The sequence below is a fragment of the Rhincodon typus genome, unplaced genomic scaffold (assembly GCF_021869965.1).
Source record: "Rhincodon typus isolate 14 unplaced genomic scaffold, sRhiTyp1.1 hic_rhity00001526, whole genome shotgun sequence".
Classification (NCBI taxonomy): domain Eukaryota; kingdom Metazoa; phylum Chordata; class Chondrichthyes; order Orectolobiformes; family Rhincodontidae; genus Rhincodon; species Rhincodon typus.
Genome location: NW_025967164.1, coordinates 560 through 25000, shown reverse-complemented (window position 1 = coordinate 25000; position 24441 = coordinate 560). Strand labels below are relative to the sequence as shown.

The 24441-nt window shown below is 41.5% G+C and overlaps 1 protein-coding gene across 4 annotated transcripts; it reads right to left on the bottom strand.

Annotated features, from left to right (window-relative positions):
* Positions 1 to 12264: 12264 nt before the first annotated feature.
* Positions 12265 to 24045, bottom strand: LOC125481270 (citron Rho-interacting kinase-like). Of its 4 annotated transcripts, XM_048592599.1 has the most exons (4): positions 23883 to 24045; positions 19826 to 19873; positions 13226 to 13517; positions 12265 to 13128 (listed from the first exon to the last, which is right to left on the bottom strand). In XM_048592599.1, the coding sequence occupies exons 1-4, from the start codon at positions 23981 to 23983 to the stop codon at positions 13105 to 13107; spliced, it is 465 nt and encodes a 154-aa protein (XP_048448556.1). In that variant the 5' UTR covers positions 23984 to 24045; the 3' UTR covers positions 12265 to 13104. The 4 variants fall into 4 exon arrangements, 3 of the variants coding, with proteins under 3 accessions (XP_048448556.1, XP_048448557.1, XP_048448558.1); XR_007261259.1 differs by lacking the exons at positions 19826 to 19873; positions 23883 to 24045 and adding an exon at positions 17024 to 17117 and having other exon boundaries at positions 13226 to 13514; XM_048592600.1 differs by lacking the exon at positions 19826 to 19873 and having other exon boundaries at positions 13226 to 13541.
* Between the last annotated feature and the right edge of the window lie 396 nt (positions 24046 to 24441).

The following is a 24441-nucleotide window of genomic DNA, read 5'->3' as shown; positions in this document are numbered from 1 at the left end:
ACGTCGGCGAAAGCTTCTCAGTCCGCCAGCCCATCACTTCAACAAATACCAGAAATCACACAGCAGGTCCAAGACCCGCTTTCTGCTCCTCTGATGCTGCTTGGCCTGCTGTGTTCATCCAGCTCTACACCTTGTTATCTCAGATTCTCCAGCATCTGCAGTTCCTACTATCCCCGCTAACTTCCTGGGTTTTTTTTCTCCAATAAATTACAACAGTAACTTTTCTCTTCAGCTCTACCATTACTCACGGAGATAATCGCCCCATTCAAACTTGCTCCTAGAATTTAATTAGGGAGTGACGTGTTCAATGTATTAAATAATGTGAAATATGAATATTTCCGTTTTGTTTACAATTAGAAACGTTAGCCGGAGCTCATGAACTTTGGGCATTCCTTGGTTAGTCATGAGTATCTTTTTTTTAATTCTACTAATTAATATATTGCCGAGAAGTGAGAAGGAGCCAGTACCTTTCTGTTACGGTGATGACTTTCACCTTCTGGGGTTTCCATTGCTGTCGACATTGCCAAGTGTTTAACGGGTTTGGGATTACTGTTACATTTGGCTTTTTATTGTTAAACCAACAGTAAAAACTACACCCACCTGCCGCTGATTGGATTTTCCACCAAACGAGCAGGTCTCAAAAGTCGAGTCTCGACCCCAGCGGACTCTCGCAGATTTAAAACAAAGATACCCAAAGAGACAGAAACATTAACATTTCTAGCTCCACACAGTCTTCTTCTCCAATCTCCCAAATGATCACTTGGTGGAATGTTAATGTCCCGTGCATTTTCAACAAAGAATGAAAATACTTGCCTTTAGGTAGCATTTCTTGTGGCCTCAGGACATTGATTTCCAGCTGGAAAGCTGGGAAAGAGACATGGGGCAGGCAATTTGCATATAGAAACCCCCAGGGACTATACAAGACACTGGGGAAAACTCACCTCTTCAAACCAGTACAATGGGATCTGGGGCACCAAGCAAAGGCAGCATTGACCACTGGGTCAGCAGTGCACTGGAGGGTCAGCCTGGATTTGATTTGATCGGATTTATTGTAGTCACATGCACCTAAGTACAGTGAAAAGTTTTGTTTTGTGAGCAGTACAGGCAGACCATAGCAAACAAGGACATACAGATCATAGGGTGCTTAGACAGAGCAAGGGATACAAGATTACAACTGCACATGACTTGCACAAAAGCAAGGTCAATATGGTCTGGGCTGTGTTCATAACTCTCTGTAGTTTCTTACAGTCCTGGGCAGAGCAGTTGCCAGACCAAGCCATGAAGCATCTGGGTAGAATGCTTTCTATGGTGCGTCTATAAAAGTTGGTGAGGGTCCTTATGGACGTGCCAAATTTCCTAAGCCTCCCAAGGATGAAGAGGCATTGTTGTGCTTTAATTTATTATTGCCACATGTACCTAGGTACAGTGAAAAGTTTTGTTTTACGTGCAGTACAGGCAGATCTTACCATACAAAGTGCATTAGTGTAATAAGTCAGAGCGAGGAATAAAATGTTACAACTGCAGAGAAAGTGCACAAAGAGCAAGAGCAACATTAAATTTAAAACTTGAGAAGTCTATTTTGCAGTCTAATAACAGCAGGGAAGAAGCTGTTCTTATATATATGTTATATATATATGTTATATGTATCATATATATGTTCTTGTATATACGTGCATTTAAGCTTTTGTATCTTCTGCCTGATGGAAGAGGTTGGAAGAGATGATAACTGGGGTGGGAATGGTCTCTTTCCGAGTGTTGATGGTGACACTGGCTGGAAGGTGACAATAAGGCCTGCAGATGCTGGAAGCCAGAGTCTATGGGTGTGAGGCTAGAAAAGCACAGCAGGTCAAACAGCATCCGAGGAGCAGGAAAGTCAATGTTTCAGGCCGATGGACTGGGCTGAGTTCACAACTCTCTGTAGTTTCTTAACGTCCTGGGCAGAGCAGTTGCCATAGCGAGCCATGATGCATTTGGACAGAATGCTTTCTATGGTGCACCTATGAAAATTGATAAGACTCTTTATGGACATGCTGAATTTCTTTAGCTTCCCAGGGAAGTAGAGTTGTTGTTGTGCTTTCATGACTATAGCGTCAATGTGGGTAGACCAGGACAGATTGTGGGTGATCGCCACTCCCAGGAACTTGACACTCTCGACCATCTTAACTTCAGCACCTTTGATGTAGATAGGAGTTCTCCCTCCACCTTGCTTCTTGAAGTTAATGACCAGCTCTTATATTTTACTCTCGCTAAGGAAGAGATTGTTATCTTTCCACCGTGCCACCATGCACTCTATCACTTCCCTACATTCTGTCTCTCTATTTGAGATCCGGCCTATAACGATAGTGTCATCAACGAACTTGAAGATGGAGTTAGGATGGAATTTGGCCACACAGTTAGGAGTGTATAGGGCGTGTAGTAAGGGGCTGAGTATGCAGCCTTGTGGGGCACCAGGGTTGAGGGGTTTTTGTGCTCTGGCTTCTGGAATGGGATTTGAACACAACTTTCAAGCTTGGAGGAGACATTATAATCAATAGATTCACAGTTGAAAGATAGGTTCTTTCAAGACACAGTTCTTCATATACGGAGCAGTCAATGATTGGAATTAGCACTTGGATAGAGTGGGACAAAATGTGGTTAACTCTTAACAGTCTTCTGAAGTGGCCACTCAGTAAGAAGGCTAACTCAGTGCAAGCAGAAATGGATAACAATGCCCACATCCCAAGAATGAAGTTAAAACAAAAAGCCTAGGGCAAAATTGGATCTTGCTTCACCTGATTTTAGGGAACTAAACATGTCCACAACAAACAATTTTTATTATCAAACATGCAGTCTACTATTGGTTTTTTTCCTCCTCTCCCACCTCATGCATAGGCTCTTTGCCAAGAAATAGGTTTCTGTCACCATAGATCTGAGGTAGCAAAATTTCCTGAAAGCTTCCAGTGTTGTGTTGTTGAAACTCATCACAGGTGGAGGAGAAACAAAAGATTGTCTTGTAATAACACTGATGGTGAGGGAGAACATGACATAAACATGAGACATGTGATCCATGAGACTGTATAGCTGGGCTGCTGTTTGTACAATGTTATGTACATTCAGAAATTCTTTTGATCAGGACATGCTGCACTTTTGCTTTGGCTTTTCATATTAGTAGGTTGAGGAGTTCCATATCTAAACACATGCGGAGGCATGATGATGGAGGACGATGAATTTCATGTGTTCCTTCACTAATCCTTGGCCATCAGTTCCATTGCAGTGGACTTTTAAAGGACAAAGCAACGTTTCTTTTTGAGGGTAAATTAAGAAATAGCTAGATGCTAAGATAAAGGTAGTTATTGCTAAATCATTCTGGATCAACTAAATATTATTTTTCATCTCTATTTTCTTTTAATATAAACTAGTTTATTGATTTATGAGTGACTTCAGCTCTCAAGAATGCTTTCTGTGGTGCATAGCCTACACAATTTTGTGACAGTGAATAATCCATCCACGTTTTTGACATCCATTGCTTTTCTTCAACTCTGGCTGTACCATGTCTCTTGAGTCTGATGGCCAGTGGTAGCCTAGAAGCAACAGTGGGGATGACTGAACATTAGAAACTTCAAATAAAGTGAATGATTCTTTAACATTTACAATACAATTGACACAGTGACGTACTGGTAAACACCCAAATGATTCCTGTTGTGAATCTACAAAATCAGATGAGACTATGACTGAAGAAACAGGGAAGGAGGTATGTGAGCACCTTCAGCTGAATTCCCACTTTCACCTGCTCTTTTTCCAACTTCACTTTAATGGCTCTCCCACAGTTTCCTACAAGCTAAAAGCATTTAGTTGTACTTCATTGAGATACAGAAAGGCCAAGGTGAGGTTTTATTCTATCTGATTCACGTAGCCAAGCTATGTGAAATAACCAACTGATGATGTGCAACACACTGTGCAATGGTCACTCTCTCCATGGAAGTGGACATCGGCAGCATAAAGGCCTGAGAAATCATAGCATTCATATGAGAGGCGAGCGACCAAGTTGAGTCTGCATGCATGATCTTGTCATCTGACAAGAGGGCAAGAAGTGAGGGGTTTTGGGAGTCAGATGGATCTAATGGAGGGGCAAGAAAAGGAAACAATTACATTTGAAAAAAAGGCAAAGGCATTAAGTAGCCTTTACCAAGTCTGTTGAGGGACATATGTCAACCTGACCAGCAGGATAATCCATCACAGACTGGAGGAAAGGCAGGCAAGGAGTGGGCAAGGCATTCAATGCATGGAGGTCTGATCTCGCCTTATGTTTGCAGCAAACAAGGCTCTAATAATAAAGAAGATGGGTGAAGGAGCAGCAAGACTCTAACAAATCCAGAGATCAAAGTGCTCGAGCTGGCCAGTGAACAGGGAGGATGACCTTTGCAGATGGTGAGAAAGCCTTGGGCGTATGAGATGCCCTAGAGAGTGACATCCACCTCTATGAATGAAGTGTGCAACATGCATGGATGTGAGTAGTTAGTGGGAAGGGGGTAACAACAACTGTGCCTGTTCTTAAGCCCATAGGTTTGCACGCTCCGGAGAGAACTGTGGTGGCCGAATCAGAATCATTCACCTCGATGGGTATGTGTTTATCACTTGGGTTGACCTCACATTTAGGTGAGCAGCTCACTGTCATGCAGGAGCAGTTGAGAGAAGTCACAGCATCAAAAGGCCCTAACAGTTGGAGGATTGCTGAGGATAGATAGTAAGTGATTTTTTGAGACCAATCAAAGCAGATGCCAGTGGCTGCAGGATCTAAATGTCAATCTACTTCATATGCAGGCACCTGACATTAAGGGTCTCCCTCCTCAGTCTCTTCCTCCACAGTACATGGTGCATTTGCACTCTGCATGTCCTCACTATGCAATGCATCCACTCTCTGAAGCGGGAGATTGATGCAGACCACCACTAGGTCAAGAAACAGAGTTCCTCTTCTGGCACTCGAATATAATTTTGAAGTCATCTACAGTTTGCTCGATCATGCTGTGTGTTGTCCAGTGTTTACTGTTCAGCCTCATCTCCCTCAACCACCAAGTAAGACACCTCGCTCTCACCAGCTCCAGCCTCAATTAGCTCTCTGCGACACAACATCCAACTATCAGAACTGCATCTTCAAATACTACAATGCAACGTAAGGGTTCATGGAGTTGAGGGCAGTATTTTAGCATAGTGAGAGGATTGGCTGAAGCAAAGCACAGAGATAAATAGGACATTTTTAATGTTAGTAGGTTATGATTAGTGTTGTGCTGCAATGATCAGTGCTGGTGTGACACCTATTTATAACCTATACAAATGGTTTAGATATATCACCTGGAAGTTAGAAGAAAAAGAGAATTGATCATTCAGGATTATGAAGGGATTTGACAGAATAGACAATGAGAGGTTGTTGCCCTTTGCTGGGGAATGTAGAACATGGGAGCACAGTCTCAAGTTGAGGGGACAATCACTTAGGACTGAGATGAGGAGACATTTCTTCTCTCAAAGGGCTCTGAATATTTGGAATCTCTACCCCAGAGGATTATGGACGCTCCACCATTGAATATATTTGAAGTTGGAAAGACAGTTTTCTGGCATCTTGGGGAATTAAAGGATACTTGAAGCAGGCTGACAATTGGGCAGTATTGTACTGAATGGCAAATTCAATACATTACTCCACTGTATCAGCCAATTTGACCATACAGCCTATCTCTGCTCCTGTTTCTTATGTTATCACACTTTCAACTACTAAAGTGGAAGTCAACTTTAAAGTGTCATTTTCCTTGGCAAAGAAGCTAGCAGCATTTTAGGTTTAACTTAGTTTGTTTCTAAATCTTTTAGTTTCTTTCTCAAACCAATTTTTCCATTTCTGATACAGTGTGGAGCTAGAAGAACCCAACAGGTCAGGCAGCATCAGAGGAGTAGGACAGTCAATGTTTTGGGCTTAGATCCTTCAACAGGTTCTCCTACACCTGCTCCTCTAATGCTGCCTGACCTCTGTGTTCCTCCAGCTCCACACTGTATTGATTCTGACTCCAGCATCTGCTGTTCTTGCTATTTCCATTTGTGATGTTTGAGAGTAACACCATGCTTCAGCAGCACTTGATAGTAGCTTGAACACATGGTTATACACTCAGTTGTGAAATAGTATTGGTTCAGGTGCGCATCCAGCTTGCTAATGGCCAGATTTTCTTAGCAGGATCAACCCCACCTTACCATTTCAAATCCTGTTTGGACAAATAAAAAGGGTCTTACCTTTTAAGCTACTCTCCCAGTGAATTTCCAGGCCAGGTAGTTTCTCTTTCAAAGCAGCACAGATAAATCCAGGAATTCACGAAAACAGGGGCAGAGAGGATCAGGGTAGAAACAACACCCACTTTCTCAGCACCAAATTTTACATTTAGTGACTTAAAGGTCCTGCAGCCACTTTGAAAACTAATGAGAGAAGGTGAGTGTGAGAGCAGGGTGGAAGGCATGTATGTGTGTTTAGGTGACTGGGGGTGTAGGATGCCATATAAATGGATGAATTCTTATGATATGCTGGATTCAGTAGGATTTGGTCAGAGAGTGAGACAAATTGCGGGGAAGGAGGGACCTTGATCAAATGGGTCAAGGGGCTGAAAAATGGCAGATGGAGATCAATCTGGATAAATGCGAGATATTGCATTTTGGTACAACAAACAAGGGTACAGCTTATACAATTAATGGTAGGGCCTTGGGTAGTATTGTAGAACAGAGGGGCCTAGGGGTGCAGGTACATAATTCTTTGAAGTTTGCATTAAAAAGATGTTTGGCCTTCATTGCTCAGTCCTTTGAGGAAAGGAGTTGGGAAGTCATTTTGAGGTGTACAAGACATTAGTGAGGCCTCTTCTAGAATACCGTATCTAATTCTTGTTGCCCAGTTCTAGGAAGGATATTATCAAGCTGGAGAGTGTTCAGAAGAGAGTTACCAGGATGTTGGTGGGCATGGAAGGTTTGCGTTATAAAGAAAAGCTGGATAGGCTGGGATGTTTTTCCACTGGAGCATAGGAGGTTGAGAGGCAACCTTATAGAAGTTTATAAAATAATGAGAGGTATAGATAGAGTTAATGGTAGTTGTCTTTTCCCTAGGATGGGGGATTTCAAGACTAGGGACACATTTTTAAGGTGAGAAGAGAGTTTTGAATAAGACAATTGAGGCAAATTTTTACACAGATGGTGGTTCACGTGTGGAATGAACTTCTGGAGGAAGTGGTGGATAAAGGTACAATTACAACGTTTAAAAGGCATTTGGATAAGTACATGAAAAGGAAAGGTTTGGAGGGATTTGGCCCAGGAGCAGGCAGGTGGGACTAGTTTGGTTTGGAATTATATTTGGCATGGACTGGTTGGACAGAAGGATCTGTTTCCATGCTGTATGACTCTATGAGAGTCAGAAGAGTCAGTGGTAAGTTGGGGGTACAGTTTGATAAGTTACTCAGGATCTAGAGCAGGTTTTAATGCTGTAACTATCCAGGTGGCTAATAAGCTTAACTGAGTTTGGAACACTCTGAAATGGGCACTTTCTCACAGAGTTCCTGATACAGGTAATTTTCCCAAACAAATCTCAACAGTCCAGGCAACTCCCACATCGTCAGCTACATTGGGATTTCCACATAGTGCTGACATGTAAATCCAATCCAGCTGATGCTGGAGTCTGAGATAACAAGGTGTAGAGCTGGATGAACACAGCACGCCAGGCAGCATCAGAGGAGCAGGAAAGCTGATGTTGCGGGTCTGGACCCATCTTCAGCTTTCCTGCTCCTTTGATGCTGCCTGTAAAAGCATGTAGTTTTTATTTCCAAGACTGGGCCTTGCCCAAACGGATTGGTTGCCTGGGAATAAAGCATCTATTTTTGTCATAATAAGAACCTGATTGTTAAAATGTTTGCTCTGAGTACATGTAATTCCTTTTCCATTAACTGATGATCTTTTTGTTAAGAAGATGGTCATAAGACACGGCTTGCAAAAAGTAATGCACAATTCAGCAACACAAGGCATAGCCACACTTAAAGGTATCCTTCACTTTTAACAGCCTGATACTGACATTGCATCTGCGCATATGTAGGAAGTGCTCCCCTCTTTCTGTGGCACAAATAAATGCAGTCATGAAGGAAATACTCATGCTTTGTTTTGATTATTTCTATGAAACAATTATCCAAAGGGTACCTAGATCCAAATGAGTCCAAGGCACTTTCAATGAAATATCTCAGGGAAAGCATTCCTGGAAAGGAATCCATCCCAGAAATAAATTACTGAACAACAAACTGAAAGTTGCTTTGAGGAATTAAAGGTAACCAGACCTCAACATGTAGAAATGGTGACAATTGATTATAAATGCATTCAGTCAGGTTGGGTGAAAAAGCTTCTCAATCATCGATTATCTATTGCATTAACCAAAACTGATACCGTGCCAGTATTGCATAGTATGGTGGCACATTGGTTACCACTGCTGTCTCACAGCACCAGGGATCTGGGTTCAATCCCAGCCTCGGGCAACTGTCTGTTTGGAGTTTCTCCCTGTGTCTCCGTGGGTTTCCTCTGGGTGTTCTGGTTCCTTCCCACAGTCCAAAGCTGTGCAGGTTAGGTGGATTGGCCATGCTAAATTGCTAGTGTTCAGGGATGTGTGGATTAGCCATGGGAAATGTAGGGTTATAGTATAGGGGGATGAGTCTGGGTGGGATGCTCCTCAGAGAGTCAGTGCAGACCTGTTGGGCTGAACAGCCTGTTTCTACACTGTGGGGATTCTTATATGTATTATCAGTGATAACTAATTGGAGCTCTTTGGTTAACGGCATTTGGAAACATTACTTTAAATAACATGATGAACATTGACTTAACTGTTCTTTTGGGCATATATTGTGAGCTCAAACACAAATTTGTGAAATCATTCTTCACAGTCGGGCAAGAATTGTACAAAAACTTGTGATCAGACTGTATAAAATGCACGGGGTAATAACACCACCGAAAGATTTTGAAGTGCGTATACTGGTGGTGTATTATAAAACCACATGACAGCTGGGAAACATTCTGAATTTTTTTAATTGGGGTTGCTTGCTTTGCATCTAGTCACATTTATGTTTACATATAACTGAAACAAACATAGCTTGTGTCTCTTACTTGAAAACAACAGTTTGGAGTTTTTTGAAGTTTGGTTGTCCAATGCTGTCTGGTGCCAACACTTCAGGCATTAGGAAAGAAGCAAAATTTCAGACTGACAAATTATGTACATGTTTAAGCTTTTTGTATCTAATGTACTCCTGGCAGAAGCTGGAAATGATGTTTTTTTCCCCTTACATTCTGAAGTCATGACTTCTCACTGTGGTATGTATCCTTGGAAGTTGACAGCTCTCTAACACTCCATTCTAGAACTCATTCTTCATTACATGGGCCTAAAGAGGAAATTTTACAAGGGCCAGAAAGTTGTTCAATTAAAAGGAACAGAAACCTGAGGAAAAGCAAAGTACCACAGAACGCTGAAAATCTGGAATTTTCCCCCAATATCTGAGGAAAGACATATGGTCATTGGAGAGATTCCAGAGACGAAGTATTCCTAAGTATGAAGGGATTTTATGAGAAGAGGTTGCGATGGTACTGATTGGAGTTTAGAAGAATGAGAGGTGATCTTATTGAAATGTACGAGATACTTATGGGGCTTGACAAGGTAGATGGAGAAACGTTGTTTCCCCTTATCAGTGTGTCTAGGACCAGAGGGCATAATCTCAGAGTAAGGGGTCACCCATTTAGGACAGATGAGGAGGGTAGTGAAGCTGTGGAATTCATTACCACAGAGGCTGGTTCATTAAGTATATTCAAGGCTGTGATAGACCAATCTTTTATTCAGTAAGGGAATCATGCCTTATGGAGATAAGTCAAGAATGTGGAATTGTGGATTATCAGATCAGCCATGCTCTGACTGAATGGTGAAGACTTGATGGGCTGAATGGCCTACTATTGCTCCTGCATCTTGCAGTCTTATCATCTGAGAAAAGAGAAACAGAGGTCTGGTCCCTCCCCATAAATGCTGCCAGACCTGCTGAGTAATTCCAGCATTTCATGTTTTTATTCCTGGCAATACTTACTTTGGTATTATCATCGGGTAACAAATCAAACCCCGGAAGTGTGTCTAGATTTTTTTTAAATGCACTCATCCCTTGACCTCTCCTGGTGCCATGATAGGACTCCCTTCATCATCCCACCAGCCTTATACTCAACAACTCACTCTCCAGCATTTCTTCAACCTCCAAGCACATCTTCCACTCCCTTTCAGCATTCCACAAGTACTTTTGCCTCCACGACAACCTGATTTGCTCCACAAATCACCCCTATAGTTCCCTTGTCGCAGGCATTTTTCCAGGTGAGCACAAGATATATGACAACTGTCACTTTTACTTCCTCTCTCCTCACCATACATGGCCTCAACTACTGCTTCCAGGAGAATCTGCAATTTACGTGTATACCTTTCAATTCAGTATACTGTTTTCAGTGCTCACATTGCAGTTTGATCTACACAGGGAAGACTAAACTCTGTATGGGTGACTGTTTTGCAGGGACCTTCATACAGTTTGTAAGCGTAACCCAGAGCTTCCAGTGACTTCCTGCTCCTTTTATTCTCCATCGTCTTCCCACACTGACCTCGCCATCCTTGGCCTACTACATTTTCCAGTGAGTCTCAGTATCAGCTTGAGGAACGGCACTCTGCATTGGTTGGCACTTTACAGCCTCCCAGGCTTAATATTGATTTCAACAATTTCAGTTTGTGTTAAAATGTAGAAAAGGATGGTTCTCTACTATCGAAAGAAAACAATGCACTAACCCTTCTGATCAAGAAAAGAGGGGAAAAATGTCATTTCACTGCATCTCTGATTAGAATATTCTTTAAAACAATATCCAATCAGTTCAAAGACCCCTCTCTATATTGGACTAACAGCAACTTTTGAATGCTTTGGTTTAAATTCAATTTAACATCATTGTGGTTCCAGTCGGAATGGTTTACATTAAAGGCTGGGCTCCAAGACCTAGGAGAAGAACATCACCATTTCGCCCATGAAATTTACTCTGCCATTCAATGTGACCAATAATTCTCAACTCCATTTTTCTGCCTTATCTCTATATCCCTTGATCCCTTACTGATTAAAAATGTGTCTATGTCAGCTTTGAAAATACTTAATAACCCGGCCTTTACAGCCTTCTGGGGTAAAGAGTTCCACTTTCTTCTCATCTCTGTTTTAAGTGGATGATCCTTTGCACTGAGATTATGCCTTCTGATTTTAGGCTTTCCCACTTGGGGAAACAACCTCTCTGCATCTACCCTGTCAAGCCCCCTAAGAATTCTATATATTTCAATAAGGTCACATCTTATTCTTCTAAATTCCAATGAGAACGGGATCAACTGGCTCAAGTTCTCATAAGAAAAATCACTCTATACTCAGGATCAACCTAGCGTACTTTCTCTGGACTACCTCCAAAACCTCAGCTTTCTATATATAAGGTGACTAAAACCATTCCTGTATTCTAGGTGTGGTCTGATTAGTGCCTTGTATAGTTTTAATAAGAATTCACTGTTTTTATACGCCATTCGCCTTCCTTATTTGCTGCTGAACTTAGATCCTAGCTTGTGATTCACGAACGAGGATTCCCAAATCCCTTTGCTCCATAGTTTTCTGCAGTCATCTCCATTTAAATAATTTTCAGCTCCTCTATTCTTCCTGCCAACGTGCATAATCTCATATTTTCGCACATTATATTCTACCTCCCAGGCTTTTGCACACTCACTTAACCTGTCTGTATCCCTCTGCAGACCCCCATCATCCTCACTACTTGCCTTGCAAACAACTTTTGGTGTCATCTACAAACTTGGTGATATTCACTTTCTGCACCTAAGTCATTCATTTGTACCACAGATAACTTGCATTTGGAGATTAGAAAATATGAACACTGAAGCTTTCTTTCCATGGTATAAGTTTGCAGGCTCAGGATAAACTGATCGAGTGAGGTCATAATGTGATGAAGGGATCATTTAGGAGGGTATTTTCACTGAATCTAATTTGAGTGGACTTGGAACCCATGATTTTCTGATTATACTGATTGCTTAGATAAAGGAAAGAAAAAGTATTCCCTGTTATAATGTGAGACAATTTCTGGTTAAACCTGAGTCTCGCTCAGATTATGAGCAGCAGTATAATTACCTTTTATGCTAGAAGCACTTTTGCTCTGAAAATAAAATGAAATCAGACACTTGCCATGTAAAGGTACGTAAATTAGTGTAGAATTTAATTAAGCACTTTTATGGAAAATGAGTCACCACAAATGTGACTCAAAAAATCTCATTTCACACATTGCATATTCACAAATGACAGGGTACAAAGAAAAAAAACAGTCATATCACAAAATTAGGAATGCACTTCAGAACTGGGAAATTTTCAGTACAGATCAATGAAACATAGTACAAAAATCTACAGTAAATTGTATTTGAATGAATGTCTGTACATCCAGGACAAAGCAGAAGTGCAGGACAGAGAAAAAGGTTAAATAGCAAAAAGCTATAGGTTATTACAAAATATATATTCAGTCCTGCTGCGATTCCATGTTCAAATTCCCTTCATGACCATTGTATAAAATTCAAGTAATGAACTGTGTACAATTAAGTAACCCAATCTGCATTGCTGGATCAAACCTGCATCTCGATCCTCCATCTATACCCAAGAAGTCCAGCCAAACCTTCACTGGAGAGGATTAGAAGGTGCCGCTGTCAATTGAGTATCACATATGTAGGGAATTCTCTCCCAGTTTGTGCATTTAATCGTTCATGTCCTTCACCCACAAATAGATGAATCAGCTTCCGTATAAAAACAGGTGATCATCCACATTCCTGATAGCCAGCCTTAAGGTAGCTCGCGAGCAGCAGTTTAATATTACATTGCTCCCCCACCCACCCTCCCGCGTTTCCCTTAGTGACTAAAGCAAACAAACGTGCGTAGTTTTAGTTTGTCCTGTGGATCTCCATAGTCTGAAAGCCATTCTCCCAAATGTTGAAAGAGTGGAATTGACATGTGCAATACACACCTCTTCATCTGTAAGATACCACTGGACTCACACAGCTGACTGGTCCCAGGTCTGGTCAACATAAACAGATTAGTGTTAGTACCTTGTACTATTTAAGTACACCTCTAAGTATTGGATCTGAACTTACAATCAACAGCACAGAAGATACCTTGGTAACTGGGGCCCTTGACGATCCTGCAGGTAAACGGATACCAGCCCCTCTGTTTTCATCCAACATTCTTCCTGGCGACCTCTCCCTACTAGGGTCCAAAGGTCTGCCTGGAGATTTCTCCCTCTCCAAGCCCCTTCGTGGTGATTTGTCTCTTCTCACCTCCTGTCTACCTTCTCTGTACCTGACAGATCTGTTCAAATCCTGAGGTGAACTTTCTCTGGGGCCAGGTGCCAGTTTCTTTGACATGTGCTCATTGTAGGAGGGAAGACCCCGCTTGTTAGGGCTGCTACTGGTCAGAGAGGGAGAAAGGATTCTGGTCAGGAAACAAAAATTTCAATAACATGAAAGTCAATACATCAACACAGGGCATCAGTAGGTTCAGGTTTTCAAACTGATTCAATGATTACTGAAGGAAATAAGTGCTAGCTTGGTCCTGAAGTAAACAACCTTTCTTCATGCACAAAAAAGAATTGATAACTGGACAGAAAATAAATGTGACTGTTCTGGACAGAAATCATCATCATTACTCTCTGAGGAAGTTGTTTGTACTGGATGATCAGCCCTTTCTGGGGTTCTAGTTGATAAGAATATTCACTTGTGGGAGGTGGGCAATGCTGGCTGGGCCTATGCCTATGCCTAATTGCCCTTGAGAAGGTGGTGGTGAGCTGCCTTCTTTAACCACTGCAGAACACGTGCTGTGGGTTGACCCACAATGCCATTAGAGAGGGAATTCCAGGATTCCAGTGACAGTAGAGGAAAAGTAACATGTTTCCAAGTCAGGATGGTGAGTGGCTTGGAAGGAAACTTGCAGGCTGCGGTATTCCCATGTATCTGCTGCCCTTGTTCTTCTAGATGGGAGTGGTCATGGGTTTAGAGGGTGCTGTCTAAGAATGTTTGGTGAACTGCTGTAGATAGTACACACTGCTGCTACTGAATGTCAGTGGCGCAGGAAGTGGATGTGATGTCAATTAAATAGACTGCTCTGTCCTGGATGGTGTCCAGCTTCTCGCGTATTGTTGGAACTGCCCTCATCCAGACAAGCGGGGAGTCAGGAAGTGAGCTAGTTGCCGCAGTATTCCTAGCCTCTGACCTGCCCTTGCAATCATTGCATTTATGTGGCATGCCCAATTCTGTTTCTAGTCAATGGTCACCCCCAAGATGTTGATAGCAGGGGTTTCAGTGATGGTAGCACCATTGAATGACATGGGGTAGTGATCAGATTGTCTCTTATTGGTGATGGTCATTGCTTGGCATTTGTGAGGCATGAATGTTACTTGCCATTTCTCAGCCCAAGCCTGGATATTATCCAGATCTTGCTAAATATGGACTGCTTCAGTGTCAGAGGATTCTCAAATGTTGCTGAATATTGTGCAATCAACAAAAATCCTGACTTCTGACCTTATGATGGGGGGGGAGGGGGGAGAAGGTCATTGATGAACCAGCTGAAGATGGTTGGGCCTAGGACACTACCCTGAAGACCTCCTGCAGAGACATCTTAGAGTCGCTAAGGGTAGTGTCCTAGGCCCAAGAGCTATGAGTTGCTAGATCTGTTTGAAGTCTGTCTCATTTAGCACATGATGTGGAGGTGCCGGTGTTGGACTGGGGTGGACAAAGTCAAAAATAACACGACACCTGAAGGGGCTGCACTCCAAAAAGCCTGTGATTTCAAATAAACTTGTAGGACAATAGGCTGGTGTCGTGTGATTTTTGACTTAATTTAGCACATTGATAGTGCCACACAACACGTTGGAGTCTATTCTCAATGTGAAAGTGGGACTGTCGCCACAATGTCTGTGATGGTCCCTTACTGTTACTGTCATGGACAGATGCAGCTGCAGCTTGCAGATTGGTAAGAATGTTTTTTTCTTCTTGTTGGTTCCCTCACCACCTGCCAAAGATCCAGTCTAGCAGCTATGTTCTTTAGGACCCACCCAGCTTGATCTGTAGTGCTGCTGCCGAGCCACTCTTGGTGGTGGACATTATAATTCCCCTATCCAGAGTACATTTTGCACCTGTGCCACCCTCAGTGCTTCCTACACGTGTGGATCAATTTGGAGGAGTACTGATTCATCAGCCAAGGGAGGACAGTACGTTGTAATCAGGTTTCCTTGCCCATGTTAAACCTGGCGCCATGAGAGTTCACGGGGTCCACAGTCAATGTTGAGGATTCCCAAAGCAACTCCCACCCGACTGTATACCACTATGTCACTACCTTTGCTGGGTCTGTCCTGCTGGTGGGTCAGGACATATCCAGGGATGGTGATGGTGGTGTTTGGGACATTACCTTAAAGGTCTGATTCCCTGAGTATGACTATATCAGGCTGTCGCTTGACTAGTCTGTAAGCCAGCTCTCCCAATTTTCGCACTAACCCCCAGATGTTAGTAAGGAAGACTTTGCAGAATTGACAGGGTTGTTTCTGCCATTGTTTTTAGGTGCCTAGGTCGATGTCCAAGGGTCTGGCTGGTTTCATTCTTTGTTGAGACTTTGTAGCGCTTGATAGAACTGAGCGGCTCAGAGAGCATTTGAGAGCCAATCAAATTGCTATAGCTCGGGAGTGACATGCAGGACAGACCAGGTGAAGTTGGCAGATTTCCTTTCCTGATGGATGTAAGTGAAACATATGGATTTTTCCTGATAATTGACAATTGTTTCATTGTCATCTACAGTTTCTTAATTCCAGACATTTTGTATTGAATTCAAATTCTGCCATGATGCAATTTGAACCCAGGTCGCCAGAACATTAGCTGACTTGCTGGATTAATTGTCTAGTAATAATAGCACTAGCCATTGCATTCTAATAATTTCTAGAATTTTATCCAAGTATCCCCTTACTGAAATATCAAAATTTGTGTATAAGTCAACCTCTTATAAAGGCATTAATAGTGAAATGGTGGGCAAAGGAAGGTTACAGCCAATTCATGACCAAAAAGGAGATCCATCTTGGGGAGTCAGTAGGTACCAAATGAGAACTTTGTATATATCAGCACTGGAGAAAAGATGCTGCCAATGTACCAATAGAGGAGGTGGTAGGGCTAATATGGGTCAAAAGAAGATATTTAGAAGGTTAGAAATCAAAATAAAGAAGTCAACACAGTCTAAACTGGATGCATGCTAACTTGAGGAAAGTAAGTGTGGAAATGTTCTTCCTTGGGAGTAGTGATAGAAGACTGTAAAATAATTCACCACCATTTAAAATAAGAAAGAGATAAATCCAGCAATTATAACTAGGCAGCCTAAAGTCAATGGTGGGGACATTTTCCAAGTCTACATGAAACAGGAATGGGGGAGAGGTGGGGGAGAGGTGGGGGAGGGGGAGGGGGAGGGGGAGGGGTCAGTAGTAAATTTGTGTGAGTGCTATGAGGCAGATATATCCCAACATGTTCCTGCCTAGTCCTGCTTTTCTCACCATTAGGATTCATGTGTAGAAAAAAACCTGCACATCAGGAGTGGGAAGCCCATTTATGAAGGGATATAAACCTGACATTTTTAGAAGCCGATAGGAGCTTTCCAGAAGCATGGGCAACTCCCACTGTTTCTGAAGCTTGCATACTTGCAGGCGGAGACAGAATGGGAAGTTGCATGAAATACATATGCAGCGGTCACTTTAGAAGAAAAAATTGGAAGTTCCCAGGACATCTGTAGGTAAATACTGATTGTTTGCTTGTCAATACAGGCCCACCGGACAATGCAGGACATGGGAAAATGGCTGCTGGTACCATCAGCAGTGAGGTGTCTCCATCTTGTGCCACCCTCTCCATTTAATTCGGAGCCCACAGTGTGATTCAGCTAGCCACCTGTTAGTTTTGACACTGTCTCTTCTCAGACCATCTGGCATTCCTGGCAGTCTCAAAGGCAGATTTTAGTTGGCCTCTTCCGGAATGATCATGCCTGAAATCATATGAATGATATGTCTGGGCACACGATCTGGAAATTAGCTTGATATTGACAGTGATTAAAAACAGAAAATTTAGCCTTTTGAGATAATAGTTTTACCCCAGGTTAATTGGCATTTGAAAAAGTATGAGCTAATAAATGAAAGTCAGCATAGATTTGTTAAGGCAGGTTGTTTTCCATTAACCTGATAGCAACTTCCTCTTACTTAACTGAAAAACGCAAAAGATAGTGTAGCTGATATTGTGTACATACTTTCAAAAGTTATTTGACGAAATCCCATATAATAAAAATGTTTGCAAAATTAAAACCTATTGGATTAAAGGGGTAGCAGCATCATGGATACAAAATTGGCTAAGGGGCAAAAATCAGAGAGTAATGGTGAATGACTGTTTATCAGTTTTTGGACAGAGGTACACAGGATTGATACCAAAAATTGATGTTATAACCACTGATCTTTCATTAACAACCTGGACTTCGGTATACAAGACATCATTTCAAGTTCGCAGATAATATGAAATTCAGAAATGTAGTGAACAATGTGGAGGATTGAAACAGAAGAACATAAATTTTTTTCCGATTAGGCATCACTATAATGCCTTACAAGTTCTCACGACATTTTGCATCCAAGCAGAATGCAGTTATATTTCAAATGGTACTGGTTTAAGAGTCAGGCTATTTGTTCAACCCACAGGTATGGGAGAATGCAAGATGATGTTCTAGAAGGTAAAAGTTGGAATCCCGACAACAATATTAACTAATTCACTTTCTGTATTGTCTTCCTCATTTTTTGAATGAAGCTTCGCTTTTTATTCTCCTAATTCCTAAATGAGGCATGGAAATTGCTGAGTGGAGTAGGTTATTAAGTTAACAACATGTTAATTTGCACTGATGCACCTCATTATTGGTTCATCAGAATGCTTAAAATCACTTTATAATGATAGGCCAGTTTCTGGAGTGGGATAATGTAGCTTTGTTGGTAAATACAGCAGCAAAACTGCACCTGCAAAACACTACCTGCAGCACGAGACAAAACAACCGGTTAATATGCTGGTCACTGTTGAACAACAAATTTTGGTCGGGATATCACACAAATTCCCTGCTCCTTTTTGGAAGTCCTACTGGATTTTTGTACAACAATCTACCTGAGACGATATTTTATCTGAAAGAGAATCCCACTAATCCCAAACTCTGCTCAGTTTACACATGGAGTAAAGTGATGTGTTTATACTTATTCATAAAATAAAGAAAACATTATAGAAAAAGAAATCTAGCATTATTTTCAACAGGAATAACGCTGAAAAAGAAGGCTTTGATTTAATGGCAGTATTTCTGCTTCAAAGGCAGAAGTTGAACTCATCACCAATTAGTCCTGGCAAATGGAAACATCAACTCCAGCCCTGAATTTGTGTCTGATGGGATGGGGGTGGGTATGGTTGCCTATATTATAAAGACTGTTTGAAACCATAAAACCATCCTGCAAATGAACAATCCTATTGTCTGATATAAAGATGGGACATTCAGCGTGCTTAAACAACGTTGACAGCATTCATACCATAGCTTATCAGACTGTTAATCAGCCTGTGCATCCTGCAACAGATTGGATTGTTTATTTGTAGAACATCGTGAAGATACAAAAACAACCTCTTGTACAGACTTCCTCTCTTGTTCCCTTCCTAGGATGATGAGAGTAATTCAGTACTTTATTAAAAATGGCTTCATACAGCAACTTTCACATTCTCAGGTCATCCCAAAGCACTTTACAGCTAATTAATTGCTGCAAATTGCAGTTACTGTTGTTTTGTAAGAAGGTGAATTTTTTTGAAGAGCAAGTTTAGTATATTTTGATACTGGTGGTTAAGGAATGGATGTATGACCGGGGCACTAGGAGAACTTCCTATTAAGGGTCATGTGATTTCCCCCCCCCACAATCATTTGAAGGGAGCGGTCTTCATTTTAACATCTCACCGAAAAAACAGTATAACTCCCTATGTAGAGCTGCTCAGTGCTGCACTGCAATAAATGACCCTAGATTACATTTGAGGAGACCTTGTAATGTGGTGGGTAGAGTTGCCATGTCTGAGCCAGGATTTCTTGGTTTGAGTCCCACTTTGGAACTTGATGGGTGTGGAAGGTGTGCTCGCAGCATGGCCAAATAGTTTGATCATCAACCTGCAAAATCCTATCAACACATCTATAACAAGAGGTAAGAGCAATACAATCGCTTGATCAGGCAGAAGCCACATGCTGCGCTCCAGGCACCAAAAACTCCCCATATGCATGATCTTGCCACAGGCTCTGCTTCACTGCAGGCATCTTTCTCACTTTGAGGGACTGTTAGATGAAGATTGTGTTTAAATCCTGGAGAAAGACCTGAACCCACCACCATCTCATTCAGATGATAGGCAAAATGTCTCTCCTTGTGACACAAACGTAGCCATCTAATGATGATAAGTTTGGTATGGGGGCAAAAAGCTTCTTAAAAAAAAAACACACAAAGTTCCTATTGTGCTGTTAGCCATAACTAACTAACAAACTAAATGAAGCATTATGGAGTAAGCATTGGTGTTAAAATACTTCCAAAGACAGGAGAATTAACAGTGATGTGCACAAGATGACTGTAGACAGTGCAGGCACAACTGAAGTCACATAGATTACAAGTGAAAGTTTTGACACAAACAAGCAGTTAGTGGCTGCTCACTCACGTCATGTTTGCTGTTGGTGAAACAGGGTCCATGTTGTGGGAAGGAGACCTAAAAAAGAGAATATGCACTGCACATACCTCAGTTACTGTTGCAATCATTAGAGATAGAGAACATGCTTTATGCAGTTTTATCATAATTGGTGAACCCCATTCAAATAACTTTGGTCTAGGAATTGACGACACAGCTTGAGACAGAATGCCATCTATAAAGTACCGGCATTAAGAAAGATAACAAACCCAGCAATTGTACCATAAATCAGGATTCATTAACCCTTTAAATCCAGAAGCACATTTTAAGTGGCTCATTGTCAATGCTTACTTTATAAAGCTTTTGTAAAGAACCTATTGAGCTTTTATTAAATAATAGCACTACACGTATATGAATAAATGTTATGTTTTTAGCGTCAATTCTACATAAACCTGAAACCATGAAGGTAGTAAAAAAACAGGTTAGAATGATATTATTTACATCAAAACTAGAACTACTGGCAGAAAGTTAGAGAAACATCACCATCACCTTCAAAATTTAACTTTTAAATTTTTTTTCCACTTCTTCAACCCATTGAATTTTCCTTCCTTTCCATTCAAATTATTTTTCCTTTGTCTTTTGGAGCCTGGCTATCGCATTTTGTTACAGTGCTGTAGTAATTAATGATTACCACTGAGTGGGACTTACATGCAAATTAGGTTAAACTCTTCACAAGGATGGAGGAGTTACTCGACTAAAACTCACACCAAGCTGAGCACCAGATGTCCCGTTCCCCTTGGGAGTTGGTAGAATTGATCGCAACACAGGTCTTCCGCCAATGTGTGCCACTCTTTCGCTTTGGCATTTTGCTGAGCTGGCCTGAATCAAACTGTTCAATTGTGGTCCTGTACGAACTACAGTGATAACCAGGCCAGTGTAGCCTCAGTGAGATGCACTTGGTTCAAATGTCATACCACCAAAGTACTGCTTTGTGACAGATATGCCATGCATTTTCACTATCCAAGTTGTAGAGAAACCGAAAAGTTACGGAAACACAACAGGCCTGTCCACCTTTGTAAAGATTAAAGCCATCGTTTAATGTCCATTTTTAAAGGAGGTAAATTATTGCCAACAGTTGAATTAATAGCTATTTTGTAAATCATGTGTTCGGGAGAAGAGCCTATCATGGAAATTTTTTTTAAACTAAATTGGAAAGAAGCATGTTAAATTAAAGACAAACCCTTTGCCAGAAGGAATACATCGAAGCATGTTCAGAATTAGTATGAGAATTTGTGGGACACTGTTACAGTTTTGCAGAAACTCTCCTGTACTTAGGGCAAAAACGTGAAGATAATGCAGGCTTGGAGAAACTCATTGGACCTGACGGCAGAGGGACAGAAATACAGATTGTAAGTTTCTCTCTACGACAGACTCGGGGGCAACTTAATTGAGGTTTACAGTCGTCATGAAAGAGTAAATTGTTTTCCTGAATTAAATAATTTATGGAGCATCAAGAGTTGGATGCTTTTCCATAAAGACAAGTGGATTTGTGGAATAGGCTGCTGTCTCTTGTGATGAACACAAGGTTTGCTGAATTCTTTCAAGTAAAATCTGGGCCTGTATCTAACTGGGACAGAGATCACCTCATACAAATGGTAGACATTGCATAACATTAATCAGGACCAGAGTGCACTGGGGTAGTTTTGATCATCAGAAGACAGTGAGGCAGGTATTTTCCAGGTTATTTTCCTAAATTGACCTGGGTTTTTCACCTTTCTCATGAGATCCCAAGGTTTTCAGGTGAGCTGAGGAGGGTATAGATTGGAATGTAACAAGGAATCATAGTTGTGTAGGACAGGCTGGATGGGCGGGTGGATCTCTTCTGGTACATCATGATCTTTCTTTTTATGGTTTTACTAAATTATGATTGAGATTATGGGAATTTCTTCTCTCCAGGGTAGTGAACCTATGGAATTCTCTACTGCAGACAGCTGTCAAGGCTGGGTCATTAATATTTTCAAGACTGAGAAAGACAGATTTTTAATTGGTAAGGGAATCAAGGGTTATGGAGAAAAAGCAGGAAAGTGAAGCTGAAGATTATGTTTAGCCACGATCTCATTGAACAGTGGAGTAGACTCGAAGGGCCGAATGACCTACTCCTGCTCCTACATCTTATGGTTTTAGGAGGAAAACTTTGGGAGCTGCTCCAGTGCTTAGAGGCTAGGCAGCTAAAGGTATAGGCAATGCTAAAGGGTACATGAACCAAAATCCTGGAACTCTCTCCCAAACAGCATTATGCCACCACACAGATAGCAACAATTTGAGAAAGCCAAAATCAGGGATGCTCAAGAGGACAGAATTAGAGGAACATCTATCTCAGGAGGCTTATGGAGCTTGAGGATATTACAGTAATAAGGAGGGATGAGGCAATGCAGGAATTTGAAAACTTAACGGGAATTTTAAAACTGCAGCATTGTCAGACTAGTAGCCAATGTACGTCAGTGAGCACGTGGTTAAAGGTGAATGGAATTTGATAATAGTCTTAGAGTCATCCAGCATGGAAACAGATCCGGCCGTCCAGCTTGTCCATGCCAACCAGGTGTCCCAAACTTAACTAGTCCCATTTGCCTGCGTTTGGTCCATAGAGACGTGGGACATTGGCAGTAGAGTGTTGGATCACTTCAGTTCATGGCAAGTAGAACATGGAATTCCAGCCAAGTGGAATGTATTGGAATAGTTACTCTTTGAGATATCAAAGGCATGGTTAAGGGTTTCAGGAGTAGAAGACCTATGAGTGATAAGGGTGATATCATGGAGGTTAAAATAGATGGTCTTGTCAATGGCACGAGGGTGTGATTGGAAGCTTATCTTTTGATTTAAGTAAGACAACAAGGTTGTTAACTCCAGTGAATTTGGATCAGCCTTAAATAGTTGCTGGATGGAAGGATGAAGTTGGCGGTAATGGGGTTGGGGTATTTGTGGCAGGAACGTGGTATTTCGAAGATGTCAAGGGGCAATATAAACATGAGAAACAGATGGGGGTCAAGGATAGATCCTTGACAGGAGTGATAATTGTACAGAAATTGGAAGAAAAGCCGTTCTAGACAAGCTTCTGTTTATGAATAGTCAGATAAGAAAGAGTGCAATCCAACTCAACAGAACAACAATGGAGAGGTGACAAAGGAGAATGGTGTAGTCAACCATATCTCAAACGCTACAGACACATCAAGAAAAATGAAGATAGATAATTTACCTTCACAACAGTCACACAGGATGTCATTTGTAACTTTGATAAAAGCTGTTTCGATACTGTGACAGGAATAGAAACTCAATTGGAGGGTTTCAAATATGGAATTCTAGGGAAAATGGGCATGGTTTTGGGAAGTGGCAACACATTCAAGGACTTTAGAGAAGAAAGGGAAGTTGGAGATGGTTTTTTTTTAAACTACATATCATTAGGGACATATGCACTTTAGAAAGAGTTCAAGGAAGAATAAGACTAAATTCAAATGTTTCAGAACTAAGTTATCATCAAGAAGATTTGAAAAGCTTAAGCACTACACAGTCTAGAGAGAAGATCAAGGGAAGTGGCTTGCAGAAGCATAGGATATACTACATAATATGAATGTTGCTTTGAACAAAGACAAACCAGTTTTAAAAAGAACTGAACAGGTCCTTTCTTAGTCAAAGAGAGCAGTGTATGTTATGTGTGGAGCCGCATGCGTATGTGTCTGTGTTGAGAGAGATTTTAGGGAGGTTATGGGCAGGGAGGAGGATGTGGGAGAAGAATTCAAGATAAAAGGTGGACTGAGCTAGGTCAGCTGAAATAGAACTGGACATTTTGCCATCAAGCCTAATGTTATTTTCCCTTTTATTTCCCAATTGATGAAGTTCTTCATTTTTCCTACAGCATCTCGGATTTGCACAACATAAACATAATTAGTGGGAAGAAAACAACAATAGGATAGGTTATTATATAAGCCTAAAAATAACTTAGGAGTATTCATTTTAAATTAAGAGAGTTCAAGTTTCAGTGTAAACTTGGAGCGCCGCATGTTAAGCAAGAGTTGCTTTGTAATGTCTTATTTACCTGCGGCTGTTGATTGCACCCTGTTGATCATTGCTTGATTCTTTCACTAAGTTTCCTTTACAACAGATAATTCGCTGTTTATTTTGATAGGATGAGGCCATGTAAATGGCTCCAGGTGTAATTGCAGGGCCGAGATATCTGGGGTTCGGGATGTCCAAATGAGCACGACTTGGAACGCTATAAAAACAAAATAAGTGCATCGTTACCTTCCAGCACTTGGTTACTTTCTTACAATTGTGCAAAGAGAATCATAGAATCCTTATATATTGTGGAAGCAGGCCATTTGGCCCATTGAGTCCACACTGACCCTGTGAAGAGCATCCTGCTCAGATCCACCCCATCCCTGTAGTCCTGCATTTCCCATTGCTAATCCACCTAGCCTGCACATCTTCAGACTGTGGGAGGAAACCTATGCAGACACAGGGCAAGTGTGCAAACTCCACACAGCCAGACAGTCGCCCGAGGTGGAATTGAACCCGGGTCTCTGGCACTGTGAGCCAGTAGTGCTAACCACTGTGCTGCCATTTATTGTCACAGAGGTCCTGCCAGGATACCAGCT